An 18460-nucleotide genomic window follows, 5' to 3' on the forward strand; every position below is an offset into this window, starting at 1 on the left:
CCGCGAAAAAATCATTGTCGGTCACTTTTAAAAGGTGTCCCACCGCTGTGGCCTAGGTTTCTCACTGCGCGGGATCTCAAATCCTCGTCCCATCACCACCTTTTTTATTTTCAACGGCATTTTTCGGGAATTCAGATTGTTTTCCCAACTTTCTCGCAACAGTATTAGGAAAACACATGAATTTTCAAGAATTTCAATGCAATACAATTTTTGGTCGGAGTCCCCCAATCAAGTCAGTTGACTTGGTTCATATTCCCTTCTCGGCAAAGATCTTCTTCAAGTCGCATTGTTATGTTGACTACATTTTTTAATGTTCAATGCTACAAAAACCATGACTTTATCTGTGAAAGTGAAGTCACATTTGTGTTCCTCAAAGTGTCATATATTCAAGCTAATCGGTCACCGATCAAGTTTGTTTCCTTTTCCGGTCATCCCTTGTCTGTTTCAAACGTCATTTAATCACTTTATCTTTTTCATGGTCACAGACTGAAAAACTGTGTAATGCATACACTTTTTCTTTTTTTTCTTTGTCTTTTCTTTCGAACTGACCAACGGGCCACCGAGAGGTTTTTTACAGTCCTTTGTGTGTGGCTTCCACTGATTTTTTTTTCCCGAGATTCTAGACGTTTCGAAAATTCCTTTTTCTTCTTCTCGAGGTCGTACCAAACAACGTCATATCAGATCGTCACAGAATTTCAAGTGGAAAGTTGAAAACCCATCGAGAAAAGTACTTGAAAAAAGGGTTTTGAATGGCTACTGGTTTGTTGTGTTCATGGCAAGAACAAGAGATCGAGAAACAGAAGAAAAAACCATATTTGGACACGGAATTTTGTGTTGGCGTGGAAGAAAAAAAAGTTTCTTACTTGTACTGAAACACAGACAGAAAGACAAAATACACTGAGAATGGGGAAATAATCCTTCTGTTCGAAATAGAAGAACTCTCGAAAGGGATTAGAAGAACAAAAAAATTGCGAAAATGATCTGAAAAAAGTGAGAACACTACTTTAAAAATTTAGATATGACTTCTGGAAAAAATTTGGTTAGAAATAACGCAGAATCTCAGAAAACTAATACCATAAAACCTGTAATAGAGGGGCCCCACACTGTCAAGTTTGGAATCATCTATCTCGATTCCGGCCAAAGATATCAAAAATGTGTCAACTGACAAAACACTTATTATACTACATATGATTAACAATTTATCAGTTAACATATTTTAATATCTCCGAAAGAAACCGAAATAACATGGCTCAAACACACTTGTAACGGGCCCGGCGGGGTCGGTGGCCCATGGAGATTCTCATTAATAATTTTTAATCCTCAACCATGAATTATTATATTTTATTTGTTTCCTTAACTAGGAACTATAACCACCCCCCAATTTATAAAAATGTTAGTAGCTTACCACAGAAGAGTGGACCAATTCAGAGAAAATTATTGAGAAAAGTATTTAAAGGAACGTCTCCCGGTTAACAGACTCATGCCTAGCAGATTTTCGTACAAAAACTGCGACTCTATTCTCACTGAACTAACGGTCAGTCGACGAGCCGTCAACGGTCCGCCCGCAAGACGACAATTGATTGGCTTCGCCCGTCCGCGCAATTTCAGCCGGCATCCATCAAATATCATATTTTCTGTTTAATCCTATCTCAAAAATACAAAAAGTTCAACTAAATTAGCTTCAGAAAACTGTAGCGCTGATTATTCTTCTCGAAGGGAAACGAATTTCTGACTGGTGGATTAGCTGGAATGAACCAACTTTGTCCTTCCGAAAAAGAGTTATTGTATTGACCGATAATCTAAAAAGCAGCATTAATGTTAAGGTCATCCTCCACTGATCTTTTTACTGTTTGTAATTTTTCCATGAACGAACAAAATTTGAAGCTAAAATCTTAATTTCAAACTCAGGGACTGATGGCAAGCGGATGAAAAGTTGTGAGCCATTTGGCGAGTTTCTCACATTGTGTTATACATAAAGCTCATGTTACATGTAGAGCAAGAGGTCCAAGCAAAATTTCACCTGATTTATGCATAAGTAGTTTTCGTTTCAGATTTTACAACTTGCGAAAAAATTCCTCTAACCTGATTTTCTGAACTATTCTAGAAACTGTAACCTTTCATAGGCTACAAATGACCCTCTGACGCATTAGTCTTACAACACGAAGGTCAGTTATGACTCATATATTTCAGCCAACCTCTCGAAAGAACTTTACAGCTAACAGGAATGACCACTAAAGGAAAAAAGTTATGTTACGAAGTATTCAAAATTTTGAACTAATTGGTCATGAGCTGATTAGCATTCCTTTCAGGGTTTCCGAATGCACTTATCACAACCTAATCACATGTAAACCACTGTTTTCGTGACTTTCGGGTCAATCCGTTTCGCAAACTTTTCTGTTGTTTTTTTACAGCCGTCGTCTCGAAGACTAAAGACGCGCAGACGAGAGACACAGCTGAACCATTCGAAAAGGGGCGGAGACTTGGTGGCGAAGAAGGAGAAGAAAAACGAAGCTGTTGAGACGATCGGACGATTCAGAAGACGATCAAACTCTTGAAGCGAACATGTGCATCACCAGAAGTCTGACATATTTGGCATTATTGGCTGTGGCCAATGCATCCACTGCATCTGATCCAATTGACTCGGCAAGTTTTTGTTGTTGTTGTTATCAAGTTATCCATAGTATGTCCAAATTAACATATTCGATCATGATCATTTGTTTCGTTGAAACCAGTCTATAAACAGAATCATACGATCATCCAGATGATGTCTAGTGATATATTTATTCCTAAGATATGTAGTTTATGACTGTCTTCTGTGTGAAATGTGACCATGACGTTTTCGAAGAAAATTGAAGTTGTAGCCTACAAAAAATCCCATTCGTTCTGGTCAGTCCTGTTATGGGAAACTTGGCTTTTCATAATAGTTATTTCAGATTTCAAGCCAAGGAGCTGATATCCTGAACCGTGCTAAACTTACCGGTCAGACCGTAAGACAATGCTCATGCACAGAACAAAGAGTATGTGTGGAGGAAATGAAAATTCAAGCTAAGGACTGTACAGTCCCATGTTTCCAAAAGTTTTCATCTGTAAGTGTGATCTTTATATCTATGCATTAATGTATTACAAATACTTTATAGATCACTTCTCGTCCAAACGATTTGAAAAAATGTTTCGATGAGAAAGACAATATCCTCGAAGATTTTCTGACCTGCTTTGAGAATCGTGTTGAAGCGTAAGAGATAAAAAACTTTCAATCATGATGCAAACTTTGCATTTTATTCTAGATGTGTCGCCGATCAACATGGACCACAAATCCAGAAAACGGATATTCGTGGAATTTTCAAAGTGACTGAGAAAAGTATTGCTACCCAGACGAATACATTCCAAACAATGATTAAACCAATCAAGCACATTCTCGATGCGACTGGTGATTTCGCTCTCTGTGTCAAAGATTGCTTTTTGGAGAAGAATAAGAGTGGATTCTGTTTTGATAGAAAAGGGTAAGTTGTGTTGAATGTCATAGGACATAATGAGAGAAGAACCACTTGACTTCTCTGGAACCGTTTCTCTTTTCCCAAAAAGAACCGAAAAGTGACCAATAAACAAATCGGTTTTCATCAAGAAAAACCGCCAATCACAAATCACCGATTTCGGCATTTGAACCGGTTTTTCTTCCTTCTCCAATCTTTTCCTATCCTAACATCATCATTTTTATCAACAAGTTCAGATGTCAACCTTTGGTTGCTGAGACTAAAGCCAGACAATCATTCCGTGCTTGCACCAAGAAAATGCATTGGAAGAGAGAAGCTGGAGAGCTCTGTGAATGCTCAGTCAATGCAGGAGTAGAGTGAGTATTTCAAATGAATCTCTGATCTTCAATCTGTTCTGTTAGTTCCAGAGAGCTTCGTCAGTACTGTGCCATGTTCAAGCTGATGGGAAGACGTGCTCCAATGAGAAAATCCCGTGGATAAATTCTGATTTTTTTTCTTCTTTTTCTTATTCATCCATTTTCTACCGGTGTACATAGAACCCTGAAACTAGGAACCGATGGTCTCAAAAAATCTGCATTCGAAAAAAGCCTTATAATAATAACACCCGTTTGTCGTATGAAAAAAAAATAAATCAAATCCTTCCCCTGTAAAATTAGATACTTCCTAATAAAGAGTTTCTGCAAAGTGTTTGGATAACTATCCCTCACCTATCTCCTTCTTATCTTTTTGTCGATTGTTTGTTGATAATAAAAAGCAAACAACCATCAAAAAGTGTGAAAACTTCCGAGTCGAATCGGCCATAGATTGTTTGAGGAATGACGGGTGGAGACGGACGGTTCAAAAGGCATCATCTCATTTGAAATTCAGAAGATATTTCCATTTCCAGCTGGACAAGTATATTTAGATGAATTTTTCGTTTAAACCAAAGAGAGTAATTCAACGAAACACTACTGATCGGAACATTAATCTGAATGTCAAACATTTAATTTGTTCCCTTTTCAATTTAGGTAGATTTCTTCTTTGTGAGAAAAAAAAACAAGGAATATTTGATAAGACCAAATAATTATTTTTCTGTTTATTGGACATATAATACGGTAGGATTAGGTGTCAATATTTGATCGGATTCAATGATACTCGGTATTCACAATTCGAAAAAAACGGACTGCAAAATAAAGAAAAATTATTTCTGGAAATAAAATTTAATTGTTGGAATCACAGTTTCAGTTATTATCGTGGTACAAAAAATCCGGGCTGTGGAGGAGAAGCGCGGGTGGCTGTGGCCAAAGTTCCCTGGACGATAACTACCGTAACCTAGAAACATTTTTATTTTCGTCTGTTTTCAGTCATTTTTTAAACTTTTTGAAACCTTTTATTTTCCGAGTTGTTAACAAAAATTCTAACAAAAAGCAGTGATAATAGAGAAAATGAATACGGAAAATATAACAACTTTTGTGATATTGTAGTTTTCGCTATTGGACCCTTGGCCACAACCACCTTCGTTTCTCTTCCAAAGTTTTTTGTACCAAAATGACAACTTCTTGCATTTTTTTGTTCATTTCCTTGAAGGTTTGGGAATTTTCAATGTAGTTTGACACATAGTCTGTGCTCTATGTGACCCTGGGAATTCCCTGATCGTCATCAGCGGAAACGAGCGGCGTCCAGTCGTTTGGCACGCCCGATCCTTTCTTTTCAGCACATGGCCGACCATCATCAAAGGAACCGATTGGCTCATAAAAAATAGTGAATTGATGTCTACATGTCGAGGTAAAGAACTGAAATAGACAGTATGTCTTGTGCTCTAGAATGTGCTCTCTCAGATCGTTTTGAATAAGGATTTGGTCATGAATATATTTTGAAAAAAAGGTTTAACCCGTTTGTTTAGGCAGCTGTTCGGACAAATAAAGGTGCGCAGGAATGGGACGAGGAGCAACTTGGGGATGATGATCGATTCAGTTCATTTTTATATTTCGGGAAGAACCTAAACCTTCAAAAAGTACATAACTCTGCCTCCCGAAAGTTATCGTGCCACCTATCACCTTTCAAATGTTTGCCGACTTCTTCTTTTTCTTCTTTCTTCTTCTCCTTTTTTTCGTCTTCTTATTTTTTAGCCCTTTACCTCCCCATCCCCTACCACATGTTTGTTGCTTATTTCGATTTTATGATCTTCCCTTAAAGATAACGCTCTAACGTATGTTGCCGAGTGTCTTGAATTCGTTTCCTTGTTACGGATAGTTTTTTCTTTAACTCGCCGATTCCCTAAAACGTTTTCATGAAAACATTTTCATCTAACTAGGAAAATGAATGGTTGAGAAGTTAGAACTTTCCGTTGATACAACTACTATCATGAGACTGGAGATTTTGATCTGATAGAATCTGTCAGGCCACCTGCGGTCAAAAAGTTTAATAGTGACCTTCAGACTTATAAGATATTTCAAAACCATGCGTAAGTTTCACTTATGATAAGCCGTCTGGTCAAAACTTATCAGTTTCAGAAGTTTCTTATAATCTGGAATATAATATAACCAGTCGGTTTACGCCCCTCCGAAGCTAAACCTACTTGCTCCCACTTACAGTACCCCTAATTTTATGAAAATGTTTCGCCCCTTTTATTCAGGAACTATTTTTAAAAAGGGTCCAAAAACAACTGGAACTTTAGCGATTCAGAGTTTTGGAAACTCGCAATTCGGAAACTCAGAATTCCCGTTTTTTTTCATACAATCAGTTCGATTCTCTTCGCCTGGACTATTAAAAGTTTGTGTACATGATTAGAAGCCCAGACAAATGTCCCAGACCGAGAGAGCTTTATAAATTGATCGACATCAAATAAGACTCTTTGAACCAAAACATTTTTGTGTATCAGATGAAAGTACCGTAATATTTGACATCACTTCATTCAGGGAGGGCGTTCAGAAGCACTATAAAAGAGGTCAGGTGTTCCGATAAAACAGATTACAAGTGCACTTTGACATCTTTTGATTGTGCTTCTAATTTTTGTTCAGAATGATTCCATTGACAAAAAGAATACATTACTTCCCCCCCCCCCCTCTATAAACTTAATCCCGTATTTAGTATTACCGTATTTTGAGTCACGAATCAGTAAACGAGTTATATAAGACAACCACCACCTCCTTCCTCCTCACTGTGAGTAATACTTTGTTTACCTGTCTCAATTCGAATCGGCCCCTCAATTTCCTCTCTTTATTTCTCCGAAGGTGAACAAATACTGTTCGTTTCTCTTTCTCTTTCAGCTTCACCACCCTATCATTTCCTTCACAAATCCATCGTCACGCATGACGTGATGCGCGCTTGATCATGAGCCTCGCCTCACCGGGGAATCCGATAAACCTAGTCATAGTTTCCAATAAATATTTATGAAGTCTATGATCTATTCTTTTCGTCGTTCCTCTTATTTTTGTCTTTTGAATTCTGTTTCAAAGAACCCTCTTCAATTACAGAATGGTTAACTCACAAGAGGACTACATCAGCGTTACCGTACTCTTCGTTGTGAATCTTCTTAATTATGTGGATAGATACACTGTGGCTGGTGTTCTTACTGCTGTTCAGACCTATTATAACATATCTGACAGTTTGGGAGGTCTAATTCAAACTGTTTTCCTCATTTCTTTCATGGTTTTCTCCCCGATTTGTGGATATCTTGGGGACCGATTCAATCGAAAATGGATCATGATTATTGGAGTCGGAATTTGGCTGGGTGCAGTGTTGGGATCCAGTTTTGTCCCGGCAAATGTAAGAGCAAAGTTTATAAATAACTGATAAATATTTATTTGCAGCATTTCTGGTTGTTTTTAGTTTTGAGAAGTTTTGTTGGAATCGGAGAAGCATCGTATTCCAATGTTGCTCCTTCTCTCATTTCTGATATGTTCAATGGACAAAAGAGGAGTACTGTATTTATGATCTTCTATTTCGCAATTCCAGTCGGAAGTGGTCTCGGATTCATCGTTGGATCAAACGTTGCCACATTAACTGGACATTGGCAATGGGGAATTCGAGTGTCGGCAATCGCTGGATTCATTGTGATGATTGCTTTGGTTCTTTTTACTTATGAACCGGAAAGAGGAGCAGCGGATAGAGCAAATGGTGATGCCAAAGATACTGTAGTCGCTACCAACACCACGTACCTCGAAGATCTTGTCATTCTTCTCAAAACCCCAACTCTCGTTGCTTGTACTTGGGGATACACTGCTCTTGTTTTTGTATCAGGAACTCTTTCTTGGTGGGAGCCTACCGTAATCCAGCATTTAACTGCTTGGCACCAAGGACTCAATGATACAAAAGAACTACCAACAACTGATAAAGACAGAGTTGCACTCTATTTCGGAGCAATCACAACAGCCGGAGGACTTATTGGAGTTATATTCGGATCGATGCTCTCGAAATGGCTAGTTGCCGGATGGGGACCATTCAAAAGATTCCAAACGGAAAGAGCTCCACCATTGGTTTCTGGAGGAGGTGCTCTTTTGGCTGCTCCACTTCTCCTAATTGGAATGATTTTCGGAGAGATGAGCTTGGTGCTTTTGTATGTTATGATCTTCTTCGGGCTCACATTCCTTTGCTTCAATTGGGGACTCAATATTGATATGCTGACGGTGAGTAGTACTTAATATTCGAAACAAGTTTCATCTGTTGATTTCAGACTGTAATTCATCCAAATCGCCGTAGTACTGCATTTTCCTATTTCGTCCTGGTTTCCCATCTGTTCGGAGATGCATCTGGACCTTATCTGATTGGTTTGATCTCGGATTTGATTCGTCATGGATCCACACTACCAAAAGACCAATATCACTCTCTGGTCACTGCCACTTATTGTTGTGTAGCTCTTCTTTTGATTTCTGCTGGTCTCTATTTTGTTTCATCTCTAACTCTCGTCAGTGATAGAAGGAAGTTCAGAATGGAAATGGGTTAGTTCAAGAAATTATCGAAAATTAAGTTGAACTTTAAATGATTCTTTTTCAGGTCTGGATGATTTACAATCCAAACCAATTCGAACATCGACTGACAGTTTGGAAAGGATCGGCGCAAACGATGAAGTTATGTCTTCCAGACTATAAATTCATTCCTTTTCTTTAGCCTTAATTGTTCAAATTCTGGGTTTATGTAAGATTTGATTGACGGGTTTCCACTATTTTGTTGGATGATGTGATGCTGATATAATGTTTATAAATAAATGATTTTCAAAAAAAATAAATTAGAACAAGAGACGAGCAGAACGAAGTGGGCAACTACAGTAGGCTGCATCTGGTCCAGGGGATCCTGGTGGTCCTTCCGGTCCTGGCTCTCCTTCCGTTCCCTGCTCACCATCCAAACCTGGCTCTCCAGTTGGTCCTTCTTCTCCTTCTGGTCCTGGAATTCCAGGTTCGCCATCTTTCCCTGGAAGTCCTTCAATTCCAGCCATTCCAGGAGCTCCTGGTGCTCCTGGCATTCCGATTCCACGTGTTCCGCTTGCTCCTGGAGCTCCAACCATTCCAGGTTCTCCATCTTCCCCTGGTGCTCCAGCATCTCCTGGTTCTCCTTCAACTCCTGGTAATCCATCTTTTCCAACCTCATAATTGTCGACTCCTGGAGCTCCTGGTGGTCCCTGTTCTCCTGGTTCTCCATCAGGTCCTGGTGGTCCTGGTTCTCCCGCTGGGCACCGAATGCATGGAGGTCTCTGATAAATTAACGATTGATCGAAAAGTGGGAAATCAGGTCCAGGTTGTCCTGCATCTCCATTCCATCCATCATCTCCAGGTGCTCCAGGTTCTCCAGGAGGTCCAGTCGGTCCGGCAGGACAGTTGTTCACTTTGTTCATGCAACCACATTTCGATTCACCACTTCTTTTTTGTCTAACAACTGATCGATTGATTTCTATCATATCATCCCAAGCTTCAGTTGCAAAACGCTGAAATTGTTTTCAGGTTTGGAGCGAAATTCAGTTCAATGCCCAAAAACACTATTCAATTTTACACTGTTTTTTCCGGAACTTTTTTAAAAATTAATTTTTTCCCGCGTTTTTTCTGATGGAATGCAGGCACCACTAGTAGCGACTCAACAGTTCAATTCAGAGTTTTCGCTTCGAGACTAACTCTATCTTTACTGTAGTATTATTAAATTTTAATCACAATGATACTATTCTCAACAGAAACACTCACATTGAATTCTGCCACGTCATCTAAAGCGGAAGAATAGAAAGTCCGAAAGTCAACAAAAATGAGCAAACCAGCTGTAATATACCCAACAACGAGGATTGACGAAACCGAGACGGCTGCGCAGATGAGATTGTTCGACATTGCCAGCAGTCAGCAGATTTCTGCCGATTCTACTTATCCAACCGGCCTTATGTACTATCTTCCTTAACGTTCTTTTAACGAGCGATCGCGCAATTTTCTCATCGTAATGCGCTAACTTCAAAACGAATTCATTTAATGTTTATTGGTGTTTATCAAATGAAAACAACACAAATACAAGAATGAAGTCTCCAAACAAGTGATGTAATAGAGGAGTCGATTGGTATTCGAATCAGAATCCATACTTTTGTCTTGCCATCCTTTTCGACTGTTTTTGCTCTGCCCATTGGTCTTTGAGTTGTTCTTCACGAGCCACTGCCTAAAAGGGAAAAAATAGAAATGTCGATTAAACAGTTGAAATTTACCAAGCTAGCAAGATATGTGATTTGATGCTTTCTACGAGATGTTTGTCCTTGTGTCTGGACTTGTGGAATCGGAGCCGACGTAGCTTCAACAAATGCGCGATGCCCGAGATTCTTGATGATGTTGGTTTTGACATCAGGGCCGAGAGCATCATCAACGTTAACGTCCACAATCGAATTCGCCATTTCATTGATAGATCTTCTCTCTTCAGATCCAATATCATGTGAGAATCTCATGAGCAACTTATGAGCCTGTTCATCCGAAATTTTGCGGTGAAGCCAAGCGTTTGAAGCAGAAGTTCCTTCTTGTGAGTCATCTTCTTCAGGCATGTACATCTGACTTGGATCCACCTCATCTTCTTCTGTCGGTCGGGAAGGACCAACCACGTCCATACTGCTGTTCATAGCCATGAATGGAATTTCAGGAGCAGATTCCATTTCTTTGCGAGCTGGAGTTGACGAGAAGCCAAAGAAGTCAGTGAGCTCATCGTCGTCATCGTCACTTTCTTCCAACTTTTTCGGAGAAGGTGCGGGTTTAAAAACTGGAGTCGCAGCTGGCGTCTGAAAGAGAAAATTGATGCTTGTTGAGAAATAAAATACCGTACTTTCTTGGCCACAGAATGAGGAATCAGCGACTTATCAAAAACGTTTGAACCATCCGATCGGTTATCTCTTCCTTTCGGAGCTGGAAGGTTGGATAGAAATCCGCGACCAACTGTTGGTTTGGCAGTGACCTCTCTTTTTTCTTCAGAATCGCTGTCGTCGCTTGAATCATCTCCGCCGATACCAGGAAGAGCCCCGAAAGCCGAAATTACGATCTTTCCTATAAATTAACTAGGTTTGGAGTGTAAAGTCATGGTATTCAATTACCTTTTTCTTTTTGAATACCGCCGCTCACTCTGGGTATTTTATCTCCTTTCCGTGCTTTTTTCGCCAATTTTTTCTCTTTTTTTCGTTTTTCCTTTTGTGCTTTTTTCAGAGCTTTCTTTTCAAGTTTCTTTCTCGCCTTTTCAGCCATTTTTATCTCCCAATCTTTGGGCTTCACGATCTCTTCGAGCGCATCTTCAGCATTTAGGCTATGTTTCTCCCCCGCCGACGAACTCCCTGCAAATAGCATACAATGATTCGCTCAAACCCATTTCTAATTAGATAACATACCTATATCCTCGAAAAAAGATTCTTCGTTATTTGACTCTTGCTTTTCTGAAGGAGTAGAAATCTGAAAAAGAAAAACTTAAATATACCGGTGGAAAATCAATCATTATACTTTTGGTTTCGTCTCTTCTTCTTGTTCACTGTCTGAATCACTTCCTGCATAATCAACAAGTCCCATGATTACAATTCGTTAAAGTCGATTAAAAGGCTTTAGAAAAGCAGTTGATTTCAGAGTCGACTTCTTGTTTTCGAATATTGATTACTTTTTCCGAGAGGACTACACGACATGGAAGAGGATTTTGCGCCCTGTCGATCAGCCCGCGAAAAAAATCTTTTTGAATGAAGAGGAATCTGTAAAACTTGTTTCTCCCCGAAATTTCCGAATTCGTCTATTTTACATTGTTGAAAACTGTTATTTTTCAGCCAAATGCCAGCTAAAACTCAAAAGCTCGAAGAAAACGATGTTTTCAATATGACATGCGATAAATTGCGCAAAGAGTTGAAGAAAAAACGCCTCTCCGTTGTGGGAAAGAAGTCTGATTTGCAATTCAGACTTGTTGAGGTATTCAATATCCGCGGAGTGTTCATAACTTATTTTTTCAATTCCAAATTTCAGTTTTTGAACAATCAACGAGAGGCGGAACAACAAGCACCGATTGATGAGGAGCCGGAAGAACAGCCACAGGCTGATCAGCCTCAAGATGAAATCGACGAACCAATGGACACAGATGAGCCTGAAACTCCACTCAATCGTACTTTCACAGTGGAAGAAAGCTCAACAGAAAGAGAAAACAGACCAACTCGTGAGTTTAGAGGCTATGATCAACATAATTAATTTTGCTTTGAAGACGAACAAACTCCCACCAATGCGGTTGGCCTAGTTCTTGATGAGGATGCAAAACGCGAAATGTGCGGCAATTTGGGAATCGATTTACATAACTTTGAAGTTAAATCTCGTACGAGAACACACCGAGCTTCGGGACGAAAATCTCTTCGAGCAACAACGGTGTCGCCGGATCAATCGCCAGAGAAAGTTGAGGAGCCGATTGTGGCGGCCCGCGAGGTCACTCCGGTTCGTCAAAGAGCTCGACCACCAAGTAAAGATCGCTTCGCGATGATCCATGCTAGAGAAATGGAAAAAGAAGAGACTCTTGGGGAGCGTCGGGAAAGAATGCAAAAAAGGCACGATGACTTGACCTCCAATGTATCAGAATCTATCAGAAGACTAGCTACTCCAAAAAGTGTGAAGAAAAGAGAGCCACTTGATAGATCTGCCAATAGGTACTATTTCACTTTTTTCCTTATTACTTATTATGCTTGTCTGAGAAAAAAAGGTGAGACGCAGAGAAATATTCTTGTCCGAAATCAATGCACGCTGCGGCCGAGAAAACAACGGTGGGCGGAGCTTAGCTCCCACAGAGAGAACCTCACTGTATTTTTCAAATTATTGCACGCGCCTTTAATACAGTACCTCAACATTTATCGAATTTTCTCAAATTTCGCTCATTTTTTCGCTTGTTTCTTGTGCGAAAAAATTGGAGTCGAGACGCAGACAGTTAATCGAAATATTTCTCTGCGTCTCCACCGAGTAAGTGCTATTTAGGCTCTCCGCTTCGATATCACTACCGCATTCAGACTGCAAAAAATACTCTCTAACCTTTTTTTTCCTCAGACAAGCATAATAATTAGATTGTTTTAGATCCGCTGGTAGGAATTGGACTGTACAAAATCCAGCTAAAATGACGTTCAATTTCGGACAGAATGATGTGAGCGATTTCGCTGCTGTGGCGAGCGCCAGACAGGAAGCTGGTCCGTCTTCATCTTCTGTTATGACGACCGTTGCAAAGAAGCCAGCATCCAGAGCTAGAGCTCATGTTGATGTGAAGAAGTTGACAAAGATCCCAGGACCAAGCCGTAATACAAGCACTCCTTCTCGCGGAATTAGTGCTAAAACTGTGATTCCGGCCACTGTCGCAGATGACAATACTTTCACCGACTACATTTCTACTCCGAAAGGGACAACTCCAAGCAGAGGTATTTAATTATATCACAAGTTCCACACATACCTAGGCACCACAACATAATTTTCAAAATAGATATTTCCCAGTTTTTATTGTTGGATTGTCTTCTCCTCCCTTATAGAAGTCCATTCCCAAAGTTTCAGCGGAAAATATTCTCCCAATCTCGAGTTACAGACCCTTTTATACCAGACCTCCAAGTACTGACCTTATCCTCATTTTTTTGCGGTGCGCAGAAAAAGTGGGCGGGGTTTAGAAACTTGCAATCCTGCGGCGCGGAAAATTCGTAAAGAAAATTAAAGAAAAAGCTAACAAGCACACACAGGTCCTGGGCGATGATGCGCATAAAGGACCCGATCCATATGCGATCCTCTAGAAGTCCGTTTGACACATATCGCGAACAACGAGCTGCGATGAGTCTCATATGTGTGCGATGCGGAAGAGGCTGAATCGAGTGTTCCGAATCATACATGTGGATGGCCGGGCCGGCCCGCCTGTCTCAAAACTTTCGGCCCGGCCCGCTCGGCCCGCCTAGGACAACTTTTCGAAAATTTTATTTTTTGAATGTGCCAAAATATTTATAATTGCACAAATATTAATCCAAATGCATACAACCATCCGAAAAAGCCAATTTAATTGAATTTTTAGCAAAAAAAAATCAAACTTCATCAAGCCAAGGATGAAACTTTTTTTCTAATTACGACTTCAAAACAGTTTTTGTCGACAGTATCGGCCTCTAGTGTGGATTTTCATTCACTAAGAAGAAAAACCATCTTGAAAAATGATGATTCGCTCTAAAATTTCCCGCTTTCGGCCCGGCCCGCTTTCAGAAAAATCTCAGCCCGGCCCGGCCCGCGGGCCGGCCATCTTTTCCACAAGTATGGTTCCGAATGCGCGCATATCTTAGATGGATTCTAGGTGGGTGGGCGATGTGTGCGATATGGGTCTGATACGGTAGGCCGACTACAACACTCCGAAATCCCGGATGCGCGCATTGTTTACCGTAAATCCATACCGGCAACTTTGTTCGTCAAATCGAGCCTACATTTCTGGTTTTTCGATTATTCCTTCGACGATTTTTGTAAAAAGAGTTATGGCAGACTAAAAAATCGCTGAATTCTTGCAGAAACATGTCTTTCACTCGTTAATTGCTAAGTTATTCGCCAAAATAGGTGACATTGAGATTTTTTGATTTCACTTTGTAATTATTGTAAAAATCGTATTTTCAGGTGGAATAAAAGGTAAGTTGGTAAGTACGCAATAATTACAAAGTGTAAATTATAAAAATTTTCATTTTTTTCATGCAATTTCAAAAAAAAAAGTGAAAGTGAGACATATCTTTTGAAATGAAATTAAACAATTTTTAGCGATTTTTTTCCCATTTTCTTCTGTTTTTGATTGTATTTTAAAAATATGAATTTGCATATCAAATTTAAATGGAAACTGCCATAAGTCTTTTTCAAAACAAAAACATTGAGTTTCGAAAAATCAGTAATATGTCGTTCAAAATATAAAAGAATATGGAATAATAAAGGAAAAGTACGAAATCGGAAAATCTGAACAAAATCACATCACAATAGAACTTAACTGATACTTCTAGGAACCCCCAACCAACGTTTTAGTTCATTTCATCGAGTGCCAGCAAGCTAGGCGAGGAGATGCATTGCGGCGGCGGTGTGCCCCATATGCCCCGTATATGCCCCATACCGGCGCCCTTTCCCTGTATTCAATTCATCGGCGCGTCCTCCGTCGCCCATCCATTATGCGTATGCGCGCCCAGGACCAGTGCATGAGGGATTCGAACCTCGGCCGTCTTCGGATCGACGCGTGCGCCCACTATCCAGTCGGCCACGGCTGCACTTTTCGTGTAAGCCCTAGAGGGGATAGAGGAAAGGGCGACTGTTCGTTGCCTGCCGCCTCCTTGCTTTGTTCCTTTCTTCCTGTTTCTTAAAGGGGGACTCCGACCAAAAATTTTTATTGCCCTAAAATGTTTCAAAAAATATGTATTTTCCTAATATTATTGCGAAAAAATTCAAAAAAAACCGAAATCCCCGAAAAACGGCGTTGAAAAAAAAAGGATTTGAATTCCCGCGCAGTGAGAAACCTAGGCCACAGCGCCTGACAACCGTTTTTTCAAGTGGCCGACAGTGGTTTTTTACATTTTTAACCTGCCGGACATGAACACCGTAAAAATCCGGAAAAATTTCCATGTAAGAAAGGCGCTATGATGCCGTGGCCTAGGTTTCTCACTGCGCGGGAATTCAAATCCTTTTTTTTCAACGCCGTTTTTCGGGGATTTAGGATTTTTTTTTGAATTTTTCCACAATAATATTTGGAAAATACATATTTTTTGAAACATTTTAGGGCAATAAAAATTTTTGGTCGGAGTCCCCCTTTAAACAAATTTCTGTATGAAAACTGAGGAAACATCCGATTTTTAGTATAAGGGCGTCAGTAGAATTTTTTAATTAAGATAGTATTTAGTGTCAAATTTTGCGTATTTTCTTGTGGAAAAAAGAAAATCGGTGGCACTCACCTGTGTCACCATCAAAACTTCCAAAAACCAAAAAATTTGAAAGTTGTGAACTTTCGGATGGGTATTAAAACTACTTAAAAGTTACAATTCTTTCTGGAAATTGGCAGAGATATACACAAGACTTAGTTTTATCAAAATATGCAAAAAAAATTTTGGGGTCATCGCTGAAATTTTTTTTGTATTTTGGCTGGAACTTTGGCTGAAAATTGTGAAACAAGGGCGTCGGTAGAGTTTCGATTTTACTTCAAAATTCAATCCCCCATTTTATAAACTACCAGAATCCATCAATAAACCTGGTGGCACGAACTTCCATCCAATACTTTTAGTCCAATTTGTCAGTCCAGGTCCCTTTTTTTCGAAGTTTTCGAATCAAAAAAATGAAAATATCAGAAAACTGTTAGTTTCATTCGATTTTTCGCAGTCGATTACATAGGTACAAGTTCTAACCTTAAAAATAATAAGGTTCTAACGCCCGGTACAAGCCTTCAAAGATGGACTTCTGAAAAGGGGAGAAACATTTGGTCGCCCCGCCCCCTTTCATTGCGGCACCTACACATACCCAATTACTTTCAGTTCCAAAACGAGCCGGCTACACTCCCCATACATCCAAGAAAGTGTTCGTCGATACAACGCAGCTAACTGATCGTGAATACAATTTGGCTATGGAAGAAGGTCTTATTCCAGGAAAGCTAGCGACCAAGTCCAATCTGGAAAACCGTCAGATTGCGAACAAGAAACGCAGAGATGATATCATCGCACTGAAGAGAAAAATGAACATACAATAATTTTGAAATTTTTACATTGTCTAACTCCACTTTTGTGCACCTTTGAATGTACATGTCAATTATAATTCGGCGTCTTTTGTCGAATATTTCACTGTCACACTTTTGGTTAAAATATACTTTTTGATTAATTGTACATGATGTTATGGCTAACTGCTGTTTGTTTGACAGCTATCATATTCACTCCAATTAGTTTTTATGAAATATTGTCAATTTTTTTGTTTTTAAGCTTCAGTTTCAGATCATAATGGCGTTATGGGTCGATAAGTATCGTCCTAAGGAGTTGTTAGGAAAGGACGGGGTCGACTATCACTTGGAGCAAGCCAAACACTTGAAATTCCTATCTGCTGATTGTATGCCTCATCTCTTGTTTTGTGGACCGAGTGGTGCTGGTAAAAAGACTCGAATCAAGTGTCTCTTGAGGTTTTGCAAGCCTTTTCTCATTTTTCGTTCAAAATCGATTTCAGAGAGCTTTACGGAGTCGGAGTGGACAAAACGCAACTGATCATGAAGGCTTTTACAACTCCTTCGAATCGAAAACTCGAGATTCAAACTGTTTCGAGTAACTATCATGTTGAAATGACACCGTCGGATGTTGGAATTTACGATCGGGTAGTAGTGCAGGATCTCGTGAAAGAAATGGCTCAGACGTCTCAAATCGAAGCATCGTCTCAAAAATCGTTCAAAGTAGTCGTTCTTTGCGAAGCCGATTCGCTTACTCGTGATGCTCAGCACGGTTTGCGTCGAACAATGGAGAAATACGCGAACAATTGTAAAATTGTATTGTGTTGTGAATCACTTTCTCGTATTATCGAACCGCTCCAATCCCGTTGTATCATCATCAACGTGCCAGCTCCAACTGATGTCGAAGTTGAGAAAGTGTTGAGAAAAGTGATTCAGAAGGAGAACTTGAACATGCCGGACAGCGTTCTTCAGAAGATTGTCGAGAAATCTGAAGGAAACTTGCGACGTGCAATTCTGATGACAGAGGCAATAAAAATGGAAAATGAGGGCGGGATTCCAGCCAACGCTCAGATTCCTGTTCCAGAATGGGAGGTGTACATACAAGAAACTGCTCGGCTCATTCTCCAGAAGCAAACCAATGATATGGCACTCAAAGTCCGTGAGAGACTCTATGAAGTTATCTCTAGACTCATTCCACCTCATGTTATTTTCAAGGTAACGAAATGCAATTTTTAAGTTTTCATTTGAATACTTTCAGAAGCTTCTCGAATACCTCTTGCCTAGCTGTCCCTCTTCGATCGTTCGAGAAGTCGTCAGCGAGGCTGCCAAATTCGAACACCGTCTTTTGCTCGGACAGAAACCTATTTTCCATCTTGAAGCATTCGTCATTGCTTTCATGGAAATCTATCTGACTAATGCTTCGAAAGCAAAATAATTCTCACAATTTCCTTTCATATTGTACGGTCTCATTCTGGTCTTTTACTACACTTTGTGCGATAAAGAAAATATGCTGAAAATAGATTGAAGTTTGTACTTGATAATTCGATTGTTCTGCGGATAAAATTTATTATGACCAGAAAATATTTACAACAAAAGCAAATAGAAAGCATCGCACAGTAGTTCATAAATTAGAAAACTGGATAAGAGTAGAACCAGAACTTAAGCATCACTGTCACGCGAAGCTTGAGCTTTCGAACTTTGAGCAGACTTCAAAAGACGGTCCAGTTGAGCCTGAGTGGCCGCAGAGTCCATCGGCTGTGCGGATGTAGCAGGGACTGCTGGCTTGTTCGGTTTATCCTAAATAATATAATTTATTGAATACTGATGGCTCGTGAATTCTGGTGGCCGTTGCCGAAGGTACGTATTGT

The 18460-nt window shown here is 39.8% G+C and overlaps 7 protein-coding genes across 7 annotated transcripts in view; 4 read left to right on the forward strand and 3 right to left on the reverse strand.

Moving 5' to 3' along the window:
- Positions 1–2562: 2562 nt before the first annotated feature.
- On the forward strand, positions 2563–3971 carry CBG01832 (the record flags this gene model as incomplete). Its single annotated transcript, XM_002634215.1, has 6 exons — positions 2563–2643; positions 2934–3086; positions 3138–3232; positions 3285–3500; positions 3728–3847; positions 3899–3971. 6 exons carry the CDS (start codon positions 2563–2565, stop codon positions 3969–3971), a joined length of 738 nt encoding a protein of 245 aa, XP_002634261.1.
- Positions 3972–6947: 2976 nt separating this feature from the next.
- Positions 6948–8560, forward strand: CBG01831 (the record flags this gene model as incomplete). Its single annotated transcript, XM_002634214.1, has 4 exons — positions 6948–7238; positions 7283–8098; positions 8146–8410; positions 8466–8560. 4 exons carry the CDS (start codon positions 6948–6950, stop codon positions 8558–8560), a joined length of 1467 nt encoding a protein of 488 aa, XP_002634260.1.
- A 137-nt stretch (positions 8561–8697) lies between these two features.
- On the reverse strand, positions 8698–9778 carry Cbr-col-132 (the record flags this gene model as incomplete). Its single annotated transcript, XM_002634213.1, has 2 exons — positions 8698–9390; positions 9641–9778. 2 exons carry the CDS (start codon positions 9776–9778, stop codon positions 8698–8700), a joined length of 831 nt encoding a protein of 276 aa, XP_002634259.1.
- A 229-nt stretch (positions 9779–10007) lies between these two features.
- CBG01829 lies at positions 10008–11470 on the reverse strand (the record flags this gene model as incomplete). The annotated part of the gene is made up of 6 exons (XM_002634212.1): positions 10008–10094; positions 10141–10698; positions 10743–10960; positions 11008–11241; positions 11296–11356; positions 11405–11470. The coding sequence occupies 6 exons, from the start codon at positions 11468–11470 to the stop codon at positions 10008–10010; spliced, it is 1224 nt and encodes a 407-aa protein (XP_002634258.1).
- A 249-nt stretch (positions 11471–11719) lies between these two features.
- CBG01828 lies at positions 11720–16631 on the forward strand (the record flags this gene model as incomplete). The annotated part of the gene is made up of 5 exons (XM_045235801.1): positions 11720–11854; positions 11909–12095; positions 12141–12573; positions 12992–13326; positions 16420–16631. 5 exons carry the CDS (start codon positions 11720–11722, stop codon positions 16629–16631), a joined length of 1302 nt encoding a protein of 433 aa, XP_045091866.1.
- Positions 16632–16875: 244 nt separating this feature from the next.
- On the forward strand, positions 16876–18027 carry Cbr-rfc-3 (the record flags this gene model as incomplete). Its single annotated transcript, XM_002634210.1, has 3 exons — positions 16876–17051; positions 17096–17807; positions 17851–18027. 3 exons carry the CDS (start codon positions 16876–16878, stop codon positions 18025–18027), a joined length of 1065 nt encoding a protein of 354 aa, XP_002634256.1.
- Positions 18028–18251: 224 nt separating this feature from the next.
- Positions 18252–18460, reverse strand: part of Cbr-dli-1 — a gene marked incomplete at both ends in the record, with an annotated part of 2818 nt that continues 2609 nt past the window's right edge. The window contains one exon of the mRNA XM_045235802.1: positions 18252–18389. Coding sequence (XP_045091867.1) covers positions 18252–18389 — 138 coding nt within the window. The remainder of the gene's footprint in view (positions 18390–18460) is intronic.

This window comes from Caenorhabditis briggsae (assembly GCF_000004555.2).
Source record: "Caenorhabditis briggsae complete genome, chrIV, whole genome shotgun sequence".
NCBI classification, from domain to species: Eukaryota; Metazoa; Nematoda; class Chromadorea; order Rhabditida; family Rhabditidae; genus Caenorhabditis; species Caenorhabditis briggsae.